This window comes from Cygnus olor, chromosome 4 (assembly GCF_009769625.2).
Source record: "Cygnus olor isolate bCygOlo1 chromosome 4, bCygOlo1.pri.v2, whole genome shotgun sequence".
NCBI lineage: Eukaryota > Metazoa > Chordata > Aves > Anseriformes > Anatidae > Cygnus > Cygnus olor.
This window is the reverse complement of record NC_049172.1, coordinates 43633217-43654211: the sequence shown is the minus strand read 5'-3', so window position 1 is coordinate 43654211 and position 20995 is coordinate 43633217. Positions and strand designations below refer to the sequence as shown.

At 42.1% G+C, this 20995-nt stretch overlaps 3 protein-coding genes across 6 annotated transcripts in view; 2 read left to right on the top strand and 1 right to left on the bottom strand.

Moving 5' to 3' along the window:
• The window catches only part of FGF2 (fibroblast growth factor 2), a 32520-nt gene extending 25141 nt beyond the window's left edge, over window positions 1–7379 (top strand). The window contains exons 3-4 of one of the 2 annotated variants that reach the window (XM_040556397.1): window positions 2232–2460; window positions 2930–7379. In XM_040556397.1, coding sequence (XP_040412331.1) covers window positions 2232–2417 — 186 coding nt within the window. In that variant the 3' untranslated portion in view covers window positions 2418–2460; window positions 2930–7379. Of the gene's footprint in view, window positions 1–2231 lie in introns of both variants that reach the window. The other variant, XM_040556396.1, reaches the window with a different exon arrangement.
• On the bottom strand, window positions 1995–16420 carry NUDT6 (nudix hydrolase 6). Its single transcript, XM_040556392.1, has 4 exons — window positions 15789–16420; window positions 10642–10697; window positions 6752–6806; window positions 1995–3299 (listed from the first exon to the last, which is right to left on the bottom strand). Exons 1-4 carry the CDS (start codon window positions 16090–16092, stop codon window positions 2911–2913), a joined length of 804 nt encoding a protein of 267 aa, XP_040412326.1. The 5' UTR covers window positions 16093–16420; the 3' UTR covers window positions 1995–2910.
• A 125-nt stretch (window positions 16421–16545) lies between these two features.
• The window catches only part of SPATA5 (spermatogenesis associated 5), a 189810-nt gene continuing 185360 nt past the window's right edge, over window positions 16546–20995 (top strand). For all 3 annotated transcript variants that reach the window (XM_040556385.1, XM_040556387.1, XM_040556386.1), the window contains exons 1-3: window positions 16546–16711; window positions 16971–17095; window positions 17698–17855. In XM_040556385.1, the coding sequence (XP_040412319.1) occupies window positions 16579–16711; window positions 16971–17095; window positions 17698–17855 (416 nt within the window). In that variant the 5' untranslated portion in view covers window positions 16546–16578. The remainder of the gene's footprint in view (window positions 16712–16970; window positions 17096–17697; window positions 17856–20995) is intronic.

Genomic DNA, 20995 nt, shown 5'->3' with positions numbered 1-20995 from the left:
TCTGGTCTCGGTGCTCCCAGAAGCACCCCTGGGTTGATGAGGCAAAAACAAGGTGCTCCCCAGCCCTTCTCTTGGCCTCAAGTTCCAGTTTGGGCAGTTGTACTGAGCTCTGTTCAAAGGTTTGGTTTGGTTTTAAGTGCTTCTTTTTCTTACCCAGTTTGAGTCCTCCTAAGGCTGCTATAATCCATTTCAGACTTGGATCACTGTGGCTTGAGATGATTAATGCATCTGTTTTCATATTGGTAGAACGAAAGGCATTAAAATATAATTTATCTTGAGAAAGATTATTTAAAATAGAAATCATATGAAAATTATTCGATTTCTGCTACTTTAAATGTTAAAATAGTGACTTATAGACATGAGAAATTATATATATATTTTTTTTTTTTCTTGTAAGCTCTTTTTCTTAGAGATCAAAATTCATACCTGAAAATGGTTGGAAGAGCTGTATTTCTTTATTGCCAAGACTTACATTTGAAGGCACGTGTTTGGAGACAGATCGCTTTATTATGGACTGCATTTGAATGACTTAATTGCTTGTAGCAACAGAAACTTGGCATGTGTAAGGAGTTAACTCTTGCATGTTTTCATGCGTTCTCTGTGAAGCCTAGTTCTTCCCAGCTCACTTTTTAGTTCTGGTTGGATACTTGATACATTCATGAATATAAACAGAAGATTGTAGCAAAAAGCAGCCTGCTCATTTTGGGAATTTCCTCACGTTTCCTATTTTCTCTCCAGGCTTTTACATGCTCTTACTTTTGCAGCTAGCTTTCCTCCTCCTCCAACCCTCCCAGAATCGTTTTCAAGGCAAACAAGTACGACTGACTTGATGGGCTGACAGATGGTTTATATGAAAAGATCGTTCTCCCTCGCTCCCCCAATAAGTTACTGCAGTGTTGGGCTTCAGCCATCTTTTTATTTGAGAAAATTTCTCTTGCTTAAAGTGTAGGTTCTGCAGGGAAATTTGGCACTGCTTTCACTATTAGAGCAATGTTATCCATTGACGAGGTTTTTGCTGTTGTCAGTATGCTATGGGATAACTGCAGTTGAATACTGATTAAACTTCCCTGTTTTATCTTGACTGGGAACAGCCACAAATACTAGCCATAGCTAAACCATTAGGTTTTAAGTCCCCTTGGCTGTTATAACTATCCAAGAATATTTGTGAGTTAAGTTCTTGCAATAGATGGTACTTTTCTTAAATGATCTCACTGGTATGAAGGGATCATTTGACAATTAAGACTCTCTTCAGTATGTTCACTGTTAGGGAGCAGTGGTTTCTGCTGCGTGCAGAGATGTGCAGGTATCTCACACCGTATTTGTTAATAGGCTTGCTCTTTGAGTGGTTATGTGCAGTTGAGTATATTCTATCAGATAGTGACCAACTGCAGAGTGGTAGAGAAGGCAGACGTAGCAATTCCCTGTAGCAGCCTCCAACCAATTTCAGTTTTGGGGCCTTCTGAGCCAGGAATGGTTTCTACGTATTTAGTAAACCTCAGTGAATTTCTTTTCCATCAACTTGTTCAAAAGTCACTTGAATCCTTGTAAGCTGGGGGAAACTGTAACATCCCATAATAAGGAGCCTGACTGCTCATTTTCTACCCCTTGAGAGAAGAACCACCTTCTTTTATTTGTAAGTGTGAAGGCGTGCTAATTTAGGCCAGGTACAGGAGTTTTTGCAGACCTACTTCCAGAAGTAGAATAATTCTGTAGATGTATTTCTAAACAGGAATGGAGTACGTTTGGTTTCTGTGTGGAATATATACCTGTTTGCCAGGTCTGATCTTTTCTTAAAATTGTTTTTAAAATGTATTAATCGAGTAAAACTTTGAACAGATGCATGCAGGCTTGCTACTGTTTGTTTCTGAGTGCTGTTAACAAAAATGTGCTAAGCTTGGAATTCAGGATCTGTCAGTAAGTGCCAACGGATAGGGCTCTTCATTTAACTGACCAAATTTCAGACAGGAACAAAGAAGTACACAGTGGAAATAAACTAGAATCTGCTTCATCTTTATTAAAGACGACAAATGAATCATAGTTTATAAACTTTTTGTAGGTATTTTAAATAATATTTTAACAATAACTGTATCTCAATTTAAACATGAAGCAATACACATTTCTTAAAATCAGATGTGTTGGTAAGTTATTGTCTGGATAAGTTAGTCCCATGAATCAGACCACCTGATTTGTTGCTATGAAATACCAATAATCCTTTTCTTTTTCCCTTTTAGAAATGTGCAACAGAAGAATGTTTCTTTTTTGAGCGCTTGGAATCTAATAACTATAACACTTACCGATCACGGAAGTACTCGGATTGGTATGTGGCACTGAAAAGAACTGGACAGTACAAGCCTGGACCAAAAACCGGACCTGGACAGAAAGCTATCCTTTTCCTTCCAATGTCTGCTAAAAGCTGATTTCCATGGCAGATTCTGAACATACGCCACACTACATTTTGAGGTAGAGTTTCTTGCTCCTCTCCAAGCTAGCAAAAATAGAAGCAATTATTTGCTGATACTAGCTGCTTTTGCAGAAAGATTAAAACATGAATGTTTTATACTGTCTTTATACAGCTCTTTAAACCTATTGTGCCAGTGTGTGTGGAGGTAAAGTTACTTGGAAAATATATTTTCAGAATCAATAACACTTCTGTTTTCTGCTAGAGATCTACATAGAGCTATTTTATTTACTTTACATTCACTTTACAGAGTAAAGGGAAACTAATCTGATGCACGTGTGCAGAAATATTTACCTTTTAAAATAACTTATATCTTTATAGCTTATTAGAGAATAAATATCGATTTTCAACCTAAAATCAAATGGTCCATGAATAATTTTAATATGGTCTAAATAACTCTTAAAATAAAAATTCTAAATTATTAATATAAGGAAATGTGAAATCTATTGCTATCATGTCATGTTTCTGTAGGACTCGGGCAGCTCCCTGTGGTATAGTTTGTAGAACAGGCCTGTGTAAACAGCTGGAAACTCTCTCATGGTTATATCAATCTTATCGAATCCTTCCCGGTATCCGTAAAGTAACAGCTTAGCTACGTTGCTGGTGATGGGAGTAGCGTGCTTTGTCCTGGCAAGCTCATCGAGGTCCATCCACTCACACCTCAGGCACTCCTGCTGGCAGAAGTTGATGTTGAAGGAGGAGGGCTCCAGGCGGCAGATGATGTACATGTCCGACTTGCCAAAGGCTCCGGGGTGCTGGTGTTGCTGTCTTATGCTTAAGATGGACTTGAACTCTGACTTGATGCCAGTCTCTTCGAAAACCTCTCGAACTGCTGTGTCTCCTAGATGAAGAGAGCAATTCTTACAATGCACACAAGAATAGCTTAGCACTCTTTAAACCTTTTGATCGCAGAATGTTTCTAACTCAAAGCATCCTCTGTTTTGCTTCATCAGCTTTTCAAAGCGTAAAGCCTGTTTGCTTCAACACAAGGATAAGCTAATTTTTTGTCCCTGAACAAAACTAATTGCTACGTGCCTTTCTTGCGTATATCCTACAAAATGATGAAAGAAAAGCTTTCCATAATATTGTACAGGGTATGGTTTTGAAACTGATGGTCGCTGGCTGTGCTGATCTCTTACCCCAGGGCAGCACTGCACCACCTTGTCAGTCCCCTCAGCCTAGCCCGCATCCCTCTCCTTATATCTGTCCTCTTGCAGGCTCAGACCCTTTGCAGCTGAACACCCACCTGTGTGTGTCAGATCACTCCATCAGATCACGACTGTCATTCCACATTGCCACAAGGTGGAACAACATGGGGAAAAATAGTGTTTGAAGAAGGTTGGCACCAAGTCCTTTTCAAAATGTATCTCGGTCTAGTGGCATTTCAAATAGGCTATAACGCCTGTATAACATGTACCATGTTCCTGCAGAAAACATGGTGCGTGTGCGTACATCTTGTGTACACCAGCCAAAGCGATGAAAACGTTAACATTTCTCATTACAAAACTAGGCTATAACTTCAGAGCTTTTAAGGGTCTGCATACTGCAATTAAGGCCCCAAATTACCCAGCTATCCAGTACTCTTCAAAAGAGAAGTTTTACTCTTGAATAATAAGTTGAAAAGCCCAAATAAGGTTTTTGATATTCCAGTTATTTCCCAAAATTCTGCAGTTTCACTGTAGTTGTCAAAGCCTACCTGCCCGGTGTAGCTACTGGTAGGTAAAACTAACTAGGTTATTTTTTTAATCTAAGTAAATTCATAGTTGTGTCTTGTTTAAGTATTAACTGCATATACAGCTGTTTTGCAGTGTTACCTGCTTCAGTTTGGTTTTGGTAAGACATAAGTGTGTTGGGTAGCTTCAGAAAGCAAAATGCATTTTTTAAGACCACGTGGAGATGATCCTTCCTGTGCAAACCACCATCCTGACTGGTGAACAAAACAGACCTTTCAGGTGCAGTTTCAAATCCTGAAAATGATTTCAGCACATCCAGTAGCTGGCAATAAATACATAAACAAAATGATTTGTCCGACAGAGGCCAAATAACTTACCCTGCACATACTTCTGCACTAGATAAACTTCTATCTTGCAATGGAACAATCTCTACGAAGTTAACATCAAATACAAAGAGGTCTTTGTAGGATTTGACACCCATTAATACATGGTGTCTGCAGATTTGTTTGTGACTTCTACAGTATTAACTAAAAGGCTACTGCATATGGGGGAAGATACGAATGTACTTGGGGACTGTGTTTTATGTTGCCCAGAGCAGCCCCTTCAGTCCTTTGGTGTAAAAGAGCAGTTACAAAGCAATCTCCCTGTGGCAGGTGGTTTTATTTTTAGGCAAAGGGCTGTTTTAAATGTAAAGGGTCAAAGAAGGTAGGGATTTCATTTAAGCTTTGAGCTTTTCTTTTAGACAAAGTGCCTTTTGCTTTAAGCTTTTATTTAAATGTATGTATTTGATTACTTAATGACAGTTAAACTAGAAGAAACACTAGGGCTTGAATTTCAGAAATAGGCAAATGCAAATATCTTCGCTCTTTGCTTAATCTGCATTATGAAGCGATTCAAATTACTTGTGCAAATCAGTTTGTGCTCATTAGAGTAGGCAGTCACATATTTTGTTGCTTTATATAACCACAGGATTTTTCAAGCATTGTAACTCTAATTTGAAATTTAGGCCCTTGAGTGAGTGCGAGTTTGTAAGATTTGATATAAGTGATGGAAAAAGGAAAATTTAGCTCTGTTATATTTTATGCTTCACTAAGTTATCTCTTTTTGTAATTGTAAAATGTGATGCAGAGAATGATAACATTTATTATGATACTGTTAAATAGTGGCAGGAGGGGAGATGTAAGAGCTTTGTTGCTCCCAGGTCTTTCTTACTACCTACATCCAGGCTCCATCCATAATCTTACCTGTTTCTTGAGGGATGGCCACTGGTACACTCAGTGACAGTACTCCCCTGGTGAAGCTGTTGCCCATGCTAGTTATCCTCTTCCTGCAGTGTAACAATTCCTGTGCTATCTCCTGGCCTAGATCCTTTCTCTCTCTCTGTCTCTCAAGGTGACACAGCTAGGCAACAAGCGCAGTATTTGGGATTCTTTGAAGTAGCCATTCCACTACTTTGTGTGTTTGCTTTGTTGCGCAAATAATTATGATTTCTGCCACTGTGCTTTACAAAAAGATGTAGTCGAAATGTGACTCAGAAGTTAGGAACAGTACAACTCAACCCTATCACATTAGCCAGAAACTTTTTCCATGTGTTGAAGTAACGAACAATGTGTGGAGAGTTTGTGTATTCCAGCTAGAGGTTTACTGCTAAGACAGCATGGAGAGATTTCTAAGGTATGGACCAGATTCAGGAAATAGGGTCTCAATACCCAGTTGGTAGAGCTGCTGCATTGCACTGGGCAATGTTTTTGAGCCATGGTTTATTTATTGGAAGAATATTTTCACATCTGAGTACTGATGTGGGGCTAAATTAATGTGAGCAAATGTAACTTTTGAAAACAAGACCAACCTAGTAACTGCAGTGTAACTGGAGAATTAACCAGTCTTCGGATCTTAATTTTAAGGGGTGCGATCCAAGGAGAAAGCACAATTTTATTTTTTCATACACTTCTGCTCATTCACCTTTGAACATAACTGCAGCTGCTGTATTCAGCATCACCTGCGCTATGCTAGGTAGAAATGACGGCTTTCCTCAAATCAGCACTGTTTTTAATACAGAAGTGCCTTCTGCCTCTGGTTGGAAGGAGGTGTCCCCAGGGGTCAGGACCTGTACTGATGCTGGTCCTGGGCCAAAGAGCTCTTGGTCTAAACAAACAAATGGACAAGGGTGGAACTAAGCAAGTGTATTTATTGCTGTTTTGCACATAAAAATTGAAAGTTGGAAATTTTTGCTCAGTATATCAATGAGCTCACTGCCCTGGATTGCAGTGTGAGCTGAGAGCTTGCTATTTCAGTTTTATTTTTGGTTATATACAGATTATCTTAATCCTCTGTGCTTCTGGCTCTTACTGCAACATACTCAACAAGCCTGCAAAACAAAAGTTGGCCTCAAGCCCTCCTTTAAGAGAACTGATGGAAAAGCGTAAATGTTACAAAGCTGCTCTACCCTGAAGGTGATGTTACGCCATTAACTTTAAGGTCATAGGATCACATCACTGCACCTATCAGCCATTATTTCAAAGAAGGGAGTCCTCATAGGAGTGATGTGGGTCACCGTGTTTCAGTGCTGTTAACATCTTTGTAATTCTGTTGATGTCTGACCTGTTATCCTCGGACTTACCAATGTCTTCACCTGGATTAGACAGACCTCCTGGAAATTTCCATGCATTTACAGTCTGTATTGGAGGAAAAAATGTTAATGTAGTATGCAGCCTATTTTGTACTCTGTAATATGAAGGAGACGATTAACACACGAGTTTTTTGGTGAAGTTGCAGTATTATAGTTACCCTTACAAACGTCAGTAAGGCTTTAGGTAGGAACTACTTTGTTCTTGCTAATGTGATGATCAGAGACATCTACAGTCTGTATGAAATATTGGAACAAAACAGCTACTGATTGAAAACAAACTGTCTAACAATCATTAGACAACGTTGCTGCTAGATAACTAGAGTAGTTGAATATTTAAAAAAGCTGCTATAGACTATATAATCTTGTATTTAATCACTGATGTATCCCACTTCCATGGTTTTAGCTTTTAAAAAAAGTGTATATATTTAATCTTACAAACAGGTATTATGATTGTAGTACTGTTCTATACTGCACTGGCTTTAAGATGACTTTGTGTGTCTGTAATAACCATTTTGTATAACTTGTCATTTGTTTTTATGGAACAAAACCTGAAGCCTTGTGTGTGATTTGTGTATAGAAGCATTTATTGAATTGCAATAAAGTTCAGTCATTAAAACAATACGACTTGATGCTGTAATTAATACTCATCAAGAAGTCTCAGTTCCTACACCTCCTCACAGATTTGTAGATTTTACCTTTACATCTACATACTAGTTTTTTTATTCCTTTCAATATTAAACATGTTTGTAGTAGGAAGAAGTTAACCTTCAACTAGAAACTAATGCAGAAAAAAAAAACACTATAAAAAAAAAAGTAGCTTTTCTTGAACAAGCAGCAAAGAGGGGGAAGTTGTGAGCCTTGCAGTGCTTTGAAACCCCACTGATTACGTTGGAAATGTTTTTTTTTCCTGGGCACTCTTAAAGAGCGTGGATAGGAGTTTAGAGTAATAAGTTAAAAATAGTGCAGATGGAAAATACATATATTTGCTGGCTTTCAGACTTGATTTCAGTTCCTGGAAATCTTGCTGTGTATGCAGTGAAATTGTCCTTTCAAGATAAAACCCAAATAACTCTTGAAGTTCAACTAGCACGCATTATAAAGCTGCATGTAAACTTAAAACTTCTGAAGCTTTCGGAACATAATTTCTATTAAGAGAGTCACCATTTCAGGGAAATAGTTCGGTGGGGGGTAGGGAGGACAGGACTGTCCTGCACTGAGATATTTGCTCACTGCACAAGAAATGTATGGGTGTTCGTACACCTTGATTTTTATACCTAATTCTGTCCACTCAGTAAAAAGAGTTGTAAGGAGGGGAGTCAGAAACAACCACTTTTCTCCTTTCAACTTGGTCACCAGCTGTGTTCTAGAAAGGTAAGCTGAAATAAGCTGAGATGGTTCACCTGGAACACACCATCCCTGCTTTCAGACTGAACTGGAGGGGGGAGTTGTGCCACGTTTGGTCCTGCTACATTTTGGGGCCAGAGGCAAAGGAAGCAATTTCTGGTGAGTATGGACTTGGACCTAGAACCTGAATAGGACATCGGATGTCTCACTGTAAAACTGCATGGAGATATTTGCTCTTAAATGGCTGTGGGTGAGCTTTAACAAAAACTCTGTGTTAGGAAGTTAAACCTGAACGTCCGTGTTACCTCACGGGCTTAGGAAGCTGTTATTTCCTTCTAAATCTGCAGAATGTGCAATTTCCATTTTTATTCTTTGAGACCTCTTTATTTAAGGTATTTACTGAACAGTAAGCATGCCGTTTTTTGTTTTTATCCACACAGAAGTTATAACGAAAAACAAATGCAGTATTTCTGAAGTCCATTGTGTGCTGTTCCGTTCAGAGAGACTCTCCAGAACTAGAACCATTTTTGGAGCTTGTATCTTGCAAGCTGCATTTATGCTTTAATCGGTAATTATTGAATGAAAGCTTGAAGGTCCTGCTATATACAAGTCATTGAAATTTTACTTTACAGTAAGTAACAATGTAAAAGTGGTAGTTTATTGGGAACAAATGCTTCTCTTCTTCTGAACTCTTGCGTTACAAATTGAGTGACTGGACATGCCTTTTCCTTGAAGTTCATTAACTGTGTTGTAGTTACCAAGGAACTGAAGAGTTGGTTAATTTGGTTTCTAAGAAAAATATCTTAGTAGTTATTTCAGGAAAGGCTGAAAAACCACCCAGTGAGATTCTGGTTTAGATACAACCATATGAAATGAAAACGACGCAACCCAGTATACTTCAATTAGCACATACCAGTGTTGATTGTTTCCATGTTGTAATAGCATTTAACCTCGTTGTACTAGAGACACTTAATTCGTTTGTGAATGTTCCTTCATTTACTCAAAGCACGGTGTAAAGCGAGTGTATTTTAAGTAGACTAGCATGGACAACTGCAGATGAGCTAGTGAGCTTTGTGCACTTGCTGTGCTAAATTGGGCCAGCTTGATAGAGGCTGGAAGGCGTCAGCCGTGATGGCTTGCTCACCTCAAGCCACATCACACAACCCACCGCCACCACGCTAATACTCGCTGGTTTGGCATCCTCTGGAGCGAGGTCAAGCACTTCGGTTTGTGTAAAATTAATGATCTTTACACCTGCTTTACAAAAGTGGTTTCCAGGTCATGACCAACCATGGTATTACTTATTTAAAGCCACAGATATGCCTGGAATTTTAGAAACCAAACAAAACCAGAATCTCCCAAAATCTGCTTCAAGCCATGGGGGTTTTCCAGAGGTCTGCATGGGTCCAAATGCAAGACTGGGGACTCTTGGGTCGGTTACAGGAGAAAAAAGAAAACTTGAAGCAGAAAGGATATTGGGTGATGAAGCCAAGAAAAGTATGGTGTTTCTTGGGCTCTGTTCTAACAATACGTGGTGTGGAAGAAGGGGAGCAGAGCGGAGCTGTCTTTGTTGGCAGAATGAGCTCAGACATGTACAAAGGCAGTGATTTGATGCATCCTCATGGTATTCTGGGGAACTGCAAACCAAACTCTCATCATCTTCATCAATGAAATTATTTTGAGGAACTAGGTATTCTTTTGTATAGGTGTGCAACTGCTTTAGAACACTTGAACTGTTTTGTTCTTTTTTTTTTCCTCTAGGACAATGTGAATATCATGTTAAGAACGTTGTGTGACGTGCGTTCTACCCTTTCTTGCTGTTAAGGGATTACTGCTCAAAACCAACTTTTCTAGAAAAAAGGTTTTAGCATGCTTAAATTCTGCATAGGCTTTTGTGTCCCTTGCAACAGTAATCCGCAATAATCCGCAACATACAATTTACTTGTTAACCAGAATGACAGCATTCTGAATCACAACTTTGTCACTGAACACTTTCTTTTTCCTCTGAATGATCTCTTCTCCTCACTTTATATTTACTGTGGTTGTCTAGTTGATTGGAAGGGAGGAAACCTCATATAAGGGAACTGTTTTATTCTTGGGTCTGCTTCCAAATGAAAACTTGCGTTGAAGCTGCGCTTGCATGACCCAGTTAACTGTCTGAAATCCACTTGAAAATTTGAAATAATTTTTGAGACATAAATTATTTAAAAATCTGTACATGGAGGAAAAGATCTGTTCTGAACACGAAACCATATGCTGAAGTAATTTTTATAGTATGTTTGCTTTTAAAAGAACTAAGATCATCTCTTCTAAAATGATTTTCAAAGTCCATCATTTATTTGTGTGGGTTTTTTTGAATTTGAAACGCAAATACAGCAATCTGTTGATGGATGTGTTACAAAAGACCACTTCAAAGAAGTAACTTTTAACTATCACAAATTTGGACTGGAATGAAAATAAAAAGACCTTCATTTTATACTGCAGAGCAGGCTTTTCTAAACGAACTTCTCTATCTTATAATCCTATAGCACACTTACCTTATTTCTGTCTTGTACAACCAACACCTTTCCAGTGTCTTCATCTAAAACAGCACCTATTAAAAAGAGAAAACACTGAATAAGGTTAAAGTGCTAGATGATTATGTTCAATCCTAAAATCTGTTAATTTAACATGTTTTGATAAAGCATGACAAACCCCTAACGATATTCAGTTTAAAGTTCGCAAGATTTGCCTGGATGATTTGTGGAAGGCAGTTGGTCAGTGGAAAACTGATACACAATAAAATACAAAAAAAAAAAAAGACTAAATATCCTGTATAAAAATTCAAAATTAACAGTACCAAGGTAAATACTGCCCACATTTAAGTTCCAGATTACTGCATATGTTAATATTATCAGCACTAAAGAATGCTAGAATCAAGATGTCCCCAGATAATCTAGCAAAGCTGCTTTCTTCAGCAGAGCTGTGCCTATAATCTTGCAAAACCAGAAAATTTTCCAGTGGTTTTGGCCAAATAGACACGATAGGCAAGAACTTTTCTCCAGTGGAATTCATCACAAAACCCCTGCCTACTGCAGTGAAGACTTGGGTGTTTTCTGGTTAATAACAAATGTTATTACTTGACTCAGTGGGCTGTGTTGATAATGAAAACGTTCAGATAGTTGACTACCTGTGAATTCATCATGTGCTGCCCATCCGACAACTGATGACAGAAAGTGCACAGCGAGTAAGCCTGTTAATTAAAACCCATTGCTCCCGAGTAGAAAAATGCTTTCACTTGATTTAAAAAACTCTACATACCAGCATGTATGACTGAGAAATTCAGCTTTTCACTTTGACCTCATGCTCAGCCCAAGAATTTCTCCTGCCGAATATGATTTTCCCCCTTTTTAAAACCCAAGTGCTCATATGTCTAATCATCATGTCACTCTCATTAGTCATACTTGAAAAACGTCTTCCCTTTAAAACAGGCATTTTGTCAGATTTTACAGTTGTGCACTGTGGTGAGCAGAATGAGCACGGTGGCAGCTTTCCACGACAGTCAGGCATGCGTTTCAAATTAGTAGGTAATGATAAAAAAATGCTTCTATCATTTTATAGCAAAAGGAAGAGCGTATGGATAGGTCTGATGATATACACGTTTAAAATGCTATGGAGAAATACTTCCGCAGAAGGGAATTATTAAGAAATGAGTGTCCAGCTCAAAAAATCCCGGTTTTTAAATAACAAATGGCAGGCTTATGCGTAGGAGGAATATTTAAAAGATGAAATACCAGTCTTCCTTCAAGATACGCCAGAGGACGTGCTTTAAGAGGGTAGTCACTTATCTGCCTCCCCATTTGTTACTTTTTGATTTAATTCCTCCTGTAAATATTTAGCAATGCCCAGGGTCAAGTACTGTACTGATTACAAGAGGGGAGAAAGGAAAGCAGGAGCAGCTTTGATGCATGTTGTGATTACAGGGATTATTTTATAGAAAAGCCATTTTTCAGCCTAATGGTTTGTTGAGAGCAAGGAGGACTGCTGAAGTCACAAAGCTGCCGTTTGAATCAAACAGAAAGAACCTTTTCTCTCCCTTGTTCCCTAGAAATTGATGCCCATGAATATAACTTTTGCCTGTGAAATTCCCTGAGATATCCAAGAACTCTGCTAGATGCTGCTTAAATTCAAAGCGAGAAGAAAAGCCACTAACGGGATTTGCTCTCTGCTCTCATCTTCCCAAGTCTAACTCAGGAGTCCCCAGCTGAAGCTTGCTGGGCCACACGTGTTTCCTATCAGTGATATCACACTTTGGCTGCGGAATCTGACCCGTGATTTTAAAAGCTTTCAGTCTTGCTACAAACGTGGTACCTAGAGCTTTAAATCATCCAGCTCCGGGATGGCTTTCTGGAAAGGTCTGCACTTGTAGCCTAACCAAGTATTCGCTATTACAACACTGCTTTGTTTTGACTGTTTGCTCTTTGGAAATAGGTAAGATTCATATTTTTTAAAAAATCCCTTAGATGACTCCAGACAGTAATGGTGGGGAAAAACATCTTCACTCTACCTTTTTATTTATGATCGGTGTGAAAAGATGTTCCTAACGGAAGAGCACTTGGCAGGCAAGGGCACATGACAGCTTGCATTATAAACATCACTAGGCAGGAATAACTATTGCTGTGTAAAACAGCTTCAGGCCTTCTTTTTAATCACTTGTGGTGCCTTGGACAGCTGTAACCCCCCTAAGGCCATCTTCCCCCAGTCTGACATTTGTGCAGCTCTTGTTTTACCTACTTCCTTAAGCAACAGGGCTGGCCAAGGCTCACTGATGGTCATGCACCTGTGTGGAGACCCTTCTCTCACCTCAACACCCAAGGACTTCCTTTCAACAACTAGACTAAGGTAGGTAACAATGAAAGTCATATCCATGTTGTAAGGCTTTCACTGCACAGGAGGGAGAAGGGAATGACTTTTTCTTCCTTTCATTTTATACTTCTTCCTCAACGTGCCACTGTTAAGGAGCGTATTTACAAATGTGTCACTCCCTGGATGGCAGTGAATTTGGGAAGTGCTTTTCAAAAACATCTTAATCATTCCACCCCATCGGGAGCTTTTCTGTACCTTTACACATTTGGAGAACTCTGCCACCTACAAACGGATGCAGTAACTCAGCTGGAAGACAGATCACACATTCCACTATTTCTAAACAATAATGGCCAAGCCCTATGAGTAACATTTGCTACTCTCTCTTGGCGACTCTGATCTCGTCTGGCAAAATAAGACCTGACCTTGCTTATTCACACCTTTGTCATCCCTTGGCTGGGTGACGATGGAAAGGCAGCAGCCCTGGAGCGTTCACCATGCGGGGAAACTCCAGACAGTACAAAAACAGCTGCTGGTCTACTTGGCAGCGCAGGCTAGCTACCTGTCGTCTGGCTTCCTGCAGACCTCTCTGCAAACCTCCCTCAAGGAGAAACCTCCCTTTCTATTTGTAGCATGCTCAAGGGACTACGTACTGTACTCAACTGACTGGCCACAGCTTAGAGGTGAAGACTCATCGGTAAACTTGCTCCTCTTGATTGCAGAAACTTTCTTAAACATGGAGATTTTTGCACAAGAAATAAAAACGCCTACAGTATGGCACATGCACGCTTACAATGTAAAGTGTGAACATATTTAAATAATTCAATATTTCAATAAAATGAGTTACAAATAGAATGAAACACTTCTGCTACCCAGGCTCTGTCTCCTGAGGTAGAAAGGTACTGGAATAAATACGTGCCAGATGGTATCCACGCTACCTGGTGTATTCCTGCTACTTGTTCCATACCCACTGATAGTGCACGAAACCGGAAAATAAAAAGTATTGTAGTCATTATTTCACACACAGAAATCTGTTTACATGACCAAATGCCTTCCTGAAGTCTTCACCTCTTGGTAAAAAAAAAAAAAAAAAAACAATAATTAATAAAAATGTACAGATTTGAAAAGCAGTAGCACAGTATATAAGCTATCTGTTGTGTAATACTTAAATCTGTGCAAAAAAATAGGAACTCCATATACCTCCATTTATTAAACTCTCTTCTCAAAGAGTTTTTTCCTGTTTGCACAGACTGTAATCAAAGTTTATCTCAAAAGTACAACAGCAAATGGTGTTTTGAAAGTGCATTTTTTTTGGAGAGTGTTTTCAGTTATGATTTTTCTTACAGCATGCCCTTCCTGACAACCATCAGGGCCACAACACTTGTATTAGGATTTTCTTTTAGCATTTTCAGCTGTACACAACCTACTTCAGGAAAATCCCCTTTCAGTTATTCATACTTCCTCAAATATGCAAGAAATATAAAGACTAATAGGGTGATTTTTTCTAGGGAAATGCATTACCTTACTCGAGTTTACTGCCACATATTTTAATGGTGAGATTTTCATACCTCAGGAAAACATGCTCTAACATGTCCATTGAAAAAAGCCAAGCCCGCCGTCAGCATCTACACTGCCCTCTGCCGGTTTTGTACTGAACAATAGTTGTGTAACTGAAAGCATTTTTTGACAGCTTTCTTTCACCTGATCTACCGCAGTAAAGAATAACCCAGCTCTTAGAGTCCCTTCGAGCTACATTTTTCAAAGAACTGCTTACAGGGCTTAAAACCACTCAGTGAAGAACTAGTGTCCCACATGGTCTGCGTTGCCAAGGCCAAACAAGCCAAGCTTGAAGAGGGCGAGATTTGCTGTGCCTTTGCTGTGCTCATGAATGCTATATAGCCAGGATGGCAGGGCCCAAACCAACCTCCAGATTACAGGAAATTGCCAAGTGATGGGACTGGTAGCTGTGTATCTGTGCAAGACTGCTGAGAGAGATGGCAAAAACATGCAAATTTGGTGAGGCTGAGTTCAAGATGACTGTATTTTTGGCTCAGTATTCATTCCTTGTATTGTGCTGTATAAAAATGGGAAACTGTCTTATCTTGTTCCTTGGGAGTTTCCTTAGTTTTTAGAGCTGCCCCTTTCCAACTCTGGTTGTGGGAGGTCTAGATGGGTAAGAGTATGGTGTCCAGATGTTTGTGAAATCTACTTGTTACACAGCTAAGAGTTAGTTCAGAGCCTCTTTTGGACTGTTCCAATTTTTTCTAACAGTTGGGCTACCTCCTGAGCAATTCCTCTTGGTTCAAGTTTACCCTATTCACAGGCCTTAAACGAGCATAGTTTAGGCAGATGCAAGTAGTAGATGCACCCAGTTATGGGCAGGGAACATTTGAACAGAGGTGAACTTTCTTCTAAGAAGTTTGTAGCTACTTTTTTAAACTTTAAACAGCTGGAACCAAGGAATTCAACCTCTCTCACCTGCAAGGTGAAAGCTGAGATGCCTCAGAAGGAAGAACGAAAAGCAGTACTCATGAGTCAAAGCTTCAGGGCCACGTTTCCTCTCCCTGAGCTGTCCACAATTTGCTCAGACTGGTAGAATTTTGGAAACTGGAACAGTTTGAGAAACTTCTCTCTTCATTGGCCTGTCTACTATTTTCTCAAACTGCAATAGTTTCAGAGGCTGGAATAGTTTGCGAAGCCTCTCTCTGGATCAGCCTGTTTCTAGATGGCTGCAGAAGCACGTTTATGACTGAAACACTTGGTGAAGCAACCCAACAGCAGGCAGCCACTTCCCTCATGCCTGCCGATGCTCGGGGCTCGCAGGGCGCCCTGTGGGACTCACCTGCGACTCCCAGCTGGTGGGTGGCGTACCCGGGCAGCCTGCTGGGCCCCTCGCCCAGCCACCGCGTCAAGGTGGCCGAGCCTGACTCAGCATGGTGGAAGGTGAAGCCTTGCGACGCGGCCACCGCCGCCAGCCTGCTCTGGAGGATGGGGACGTGCAGCCAGACAGCGACCCGGCCTTCCTCCTGCCACTGGGCGACCGAGGCTGAAAGAGAGATGCAGGGCCGCCAAGTCAGGCGTGAGATTTGGGGGAACCAGCACAGGGCGGCCGCAGCAGCCTCGTGCTTTCTGGTTTCAAGCTCCATTGCTCACAAAATGGGTTCCTGCGTGGCTGGCTGTATTTAGACCCAACGGGTGCAAGAGACGTGTTAGTATGGACAGCAGGCGAGGGAGCATGGCCAGCTCGACCCTTTATGTGGTGTTTACAAACAGAAAGCCACCTCATTCCCCTCAGACCAGCCAAACAGCCCCGGGGCCGTGCCCTGAGCCCCGATCCCCCGGGGGCCCCGCTCTCCCCGGGTCCCCTCCACTTGCCCCGCAGCCAGCGCCCGAAGGCGGCCCGCTCCCGGCGGCGAGGTCGGGGCAGCTGGGCCAGCTCCACGCTCACCCCCCCGTACTTGTCGGGCCGCCCCCGCAGCCCTGCCCAGCCGCCCGCCGGCGACCCCCGGCCCCGAGCCCCCCGCAGCGCCCGCAGCAGCCCCGAGCCCAGCCCCGCCATGGCGCAGCGGGAAGCGGCCGCCCCGGGGGCGGTGCCGGCCTCTGCCTCCGGAAGGGCTGGGCGCCGGGCCGGCATGGCCGCTGCCTGTCGCCGCAGGAGCAAGGGGCGGCCGGCCCCGGGCGGCGATGGCGATGGCGGATCCCCGCGGGCAGGCGGCGCCCAGGGCGGGCCGCTGGTGCTCGGCGTCGCCGGGGCGGTGGAGGCAGGTAGGGGCGAGCCGGGGGCTGGCGCCCCGAGAAGCCGCCTTTGCCCGCCAGGCGGGAAGCCACGCCGGGGCGGGCGTGGGCAGGCTGGTTTTTATTTAAAAATTAACAAAATAAAAAGGGAAAGCGGAGGGAACGCGCTGAGCCGTCGCGTGGTGGTGTGGCCCCAGGGGCTGCGGGCGGGGCTCCTGCCAGGGGAGCGCGGTGGTGCGGGGCGTGCTGGGGTGCGGAGCGGTGATGTGTCTTCTCCGGGGGATTTCAGGGGACGACAAGGTGCCGAAGATGTTGCGGGCAGGCCTGGCGCAGCTGTCGCTGAGCAGCATGAAGTCGGCAGGTGCATGCATAGGCCGCCCCGTCCTGCTCAGCGCCGCGGAGGGGAGGCAGGAGGTGAGCCCCGAACTGCTCGGCCGCGGTCCTTCCCAACAGGCAGCCCCAAATCCCCGCTGGTCAGCTCGGACCTCGATCCACCAAGCGTGTAGAAACACGACCAACGTGCTCTTCCACATCTCTTACGGTGTAGTGCCATGTTTCCTCGCAGTACTGGCAAAAACCCACGCTGCTTATCCTGGCAAGTAGGTTAGAAGTTGTCTATGTGAAGGTATGCGTTACTTACACCAGCACATACATCTTTATTGTGAAAAATGAGCATAGACCTTCCTCATTTTTCATTGGTTTGTACCATTTTCTAGCCTGTACAACGTATACTTTTGTGTCATCTGTAGGATGGCTGTAAAGTTCACGTGGAATTTTTGTGTCTCCTTTATAGGCAAAATACAATCACTTCCCTTTAGAAAGCTATCTTCAGAAAAATAATTTGAAAAGTACTTACTAGTATCTTATTTCTCCGTGGAACCACATTGCAGCCTAATCCTCCTCCTTCCTCAGCCCATGTTTTTGTTAACAAAACATTGCTTACTTTAACTGGAGGACTGAAAACTGGGGGGAAATATCTCTTAATTAACAGCTGTTTGCTTTGAAACTCTTCCTAGGTCTGCACTGCTTGGCCCACCACAGGCTTTCCAGGCGGCAGGGTTGGACTGAGTGAAACCACGCAGAAGAGCCTGAAAGTAAATCTGGGTGATGCTGTCACCGTGCAGCCTGTGACCGGGGCAGTTATCCAGGCAGAAGAGGTTGATGTGAAGTTGAGGTATGGAACTTGTCACGGCCCACTGATGTACCTACCGTGAGGTATCTGCTTTGCACTGTGGTCTTAAAAGACACCGCTTTTCTCTCTTGCTTTGATGGAATTAGTATGCATACAAAGTCAAATATGCCTTAATCTTTCAATCATCTGTGCTGAAGTTTAAAAACTGGGGGCTGATACCTCCTCTGTGGGCTGAAGAGTGGCTCAGCTGCTGTACAAAATCTCAGCTGAGCGGTAGAGATATCGCGAGACTGTAGTGCCACCAAGACCACTAGTCTCAAGAGGTTCTTCATTTTATGTTAAATTAACTAATAGTGATGTTAGCCTAGCACCTCTTGAAGTGGAGATCAGGCTTTTGGCAGGTGTGTATAACTGTGTGATCAAGGTAGATTCTTTATACTTGTAAGTCACTTGTAAAGGATGAGGATGATGCCAGGCTAGAAAGGACCAGAAGGAACCTGTGTTGTGGCTGTTGTCATTAGGAAGTGCGCTGCTAACTGCTATCTGAAAAGCTCGTGATGACAAGTCCTGTCACAGTTAAGACAATTTACTGGCTGACAGGCTGGGGAGAGCCCTCAAAATGTCACCACTGTATGTATGTGGTTTCTGTTTACTGGAATGTTTTTTCGGATTGGAAACTCTCACAAACATTTCTTGTTCTTTTTTTTTTTCCCTTGAAATTCATCAACGATGGGGAGCAGAAGGTGCAAATTAAAGCTGTCTTGAAATCACAAAGGCTCTGAAAAATCAGCGGTTTATTAATCTGCTGAGTGACTTCTTATCTTTGTCGTTCTCATAACATTCCACATATCAGCATTTGGGTCAATGCAGAATTTGGTTATGGTTAATTCCTAACTAAAATTATTTTACAACTACTTTTGAAAGTTACTAACACCTCTAACTTCTATAAGTTAACTTCCCTTCTTTTTCAAACCTCCGTTGTTGAATGTGACTGTCCATTTTAAAGGGGAGATGCTGTCTTTCAGTAGGTTGATTCAGAAATGTTGGTGAGGCAGCCTTGCTTTCATTGGTAATATAACCAGCCTATCTTATATTACGCTTTTACTGGTTAACGTGGCTGCAGATTGTATACTAACTCCCCGTAATCAGCATGCTTTACCTTCCATGCCTCCCTTCTCACTGGAAAACGAAAACAATGATGTAATTGCAGCTTTTTGTTATGGCTAATTTAGTCCTAGAGGAAGTTTGATTATTATTACTTAGTGGTTGAAAATACTCGGGTCATTTAAAAAAAATAAAACTAAAATAATAGCTGTGTTAAATTAAATAATAATACTAATCTAGATATATGTTGCCATGTTAATATGCAAGGCAGCCCTTCTTTAAAGCTGTGACTTTTACTGAAATACATGAGCTGGCAGCGTGCCTTGGGGGTGCATCCGGCTCAGCGCTGCCAGTGGGGCGAGGTAAGGGATTGTCCTGCTCTGCTCTGTGCGGCCTCACCTCGAGCACTGCGTGTGGTTTTGGTACCACAATATAAGAAGGACATAAAACTAGTTGAGAGTGCCCAAAGGAGGGCTACAAAGATGGTGAAGGGTCTGGAGGGGAAGATGTGTGAGGAGCAGCTGAGGCCCCTTGGTTTGTTCAGCCCAGAGCAGAGCAGGCCGAGGGGAGGCCTCATGGCGGCCTGCAGCTCCCTCACGAGGGGAGCGGAGGGGCAGGCGCTGAGCTCTGCTCTCTGGGGACAGCGACAGGACCCGAGGGAACGGCATGGAGCTGGGACAGGGGAGGGTCAGGCTGGGTGTTAGGGAAAGGTTCTGCACCCAGAGGGTGGTCGGGCACTGGGACAGGCTCCCCAGGGACGTGGGCACAGCACTGAGCCTGCTGGAGTTCAGGAAGTGTTTGGACAACGCCCTCAGACAGAGGGTCTGGTTTTGGGGTGGTCTTGCGTGAAGTCAGGAGTTGGATTCAATGATTCTTGTGGGACCCTTCCAACTCAGGATGTTCTATGAATCTGTGATAAGCTAAGGACGAAGTCAGAGGAATTATATGTAACTTCTGAAATATTTATGGTTAGGGTAATTTTTTTGGAAAGTGTTCCAAAACCAGAGTTTTCCTCTCAGGCAGGATTTTGTGTCAAGAGTCAGGCTCCTAGAACTGTTATACGTAGTGTACCACCAGGTTAAAAGTCATATGAATGGCTTTTTTTTTTTCCTTGATATAATCAAGGGGAGAAAACATTGAAACAGGAAATTGTCTGTTTTAAGTCTGCTAATTTACCTGAAACTATTGTAGTAAATTATAGTGAATTAATTGTCCTAAGTTAACAGTAAATCAACAAACTTCCTATCAGATAAGAATGTTAATTATTAAAAGAATAAATGGAAATACCATTATTCCAGTGTTTCCTAATTTTCTAGACACTTTACAGGTGTAATTTATTCTCTGAAAATTACTATCTCTGTGGATTTGCTTGCATGCATAATTTAGCTCTATTTTCCAAGTCAGTAATCAACCCCCAACCTCAGACCTTAACAGTGTAATTGAGTGTGTGTTTATTTGCCAGGAATGGCTGTGATTTTATTGAGAGCTCTCCTGTAAATTAGCGTAATATCCTGCTTTCCCTCAAATCATTAAAGTTGAGAAATTAATGTTTATTTCTAGGTTTAGAGCTCCCTCTCTTGATCATAAGTTTATTTGCAGCTGCTCTAAATGCCTTTGATGATGCTGTTCACCTCTCTGTGTAACGCTTTTCATTACACGTATCAAAGAGCTTACAGAGGCTGGGGACTCCCATGTGCAGAATGGGCCTTGTGAAAGCTTCATTTTCTTGTGAAAACAGAAGGGCTGATGTGTGAGGTGCTTACAGGTTGGCTGAGTGGGATAAATGGTAATGAATTATAACGATGGTTTAATGGCTTTAATAAAAGGTAAAGCTGCCAATGAAACAGGATAAAGATTGTATGGACAAACTGTCATGAAAAAGTGATTGAATGACCACGTGTGATGTTGCAGGGTATCTGAGGAGCAGGGAGAGTTAATGACATCTGTGCTCTTAATGAGTCATGTATGTGATGTAAAATGTGTCAATATAAACACTAGTGAAAGCAGTTCATATGAGACAGCTTTTACTTTTCATTTGCTTTGGATTGAGAGCACATGTGCTCAGCCATGTGTTAAAT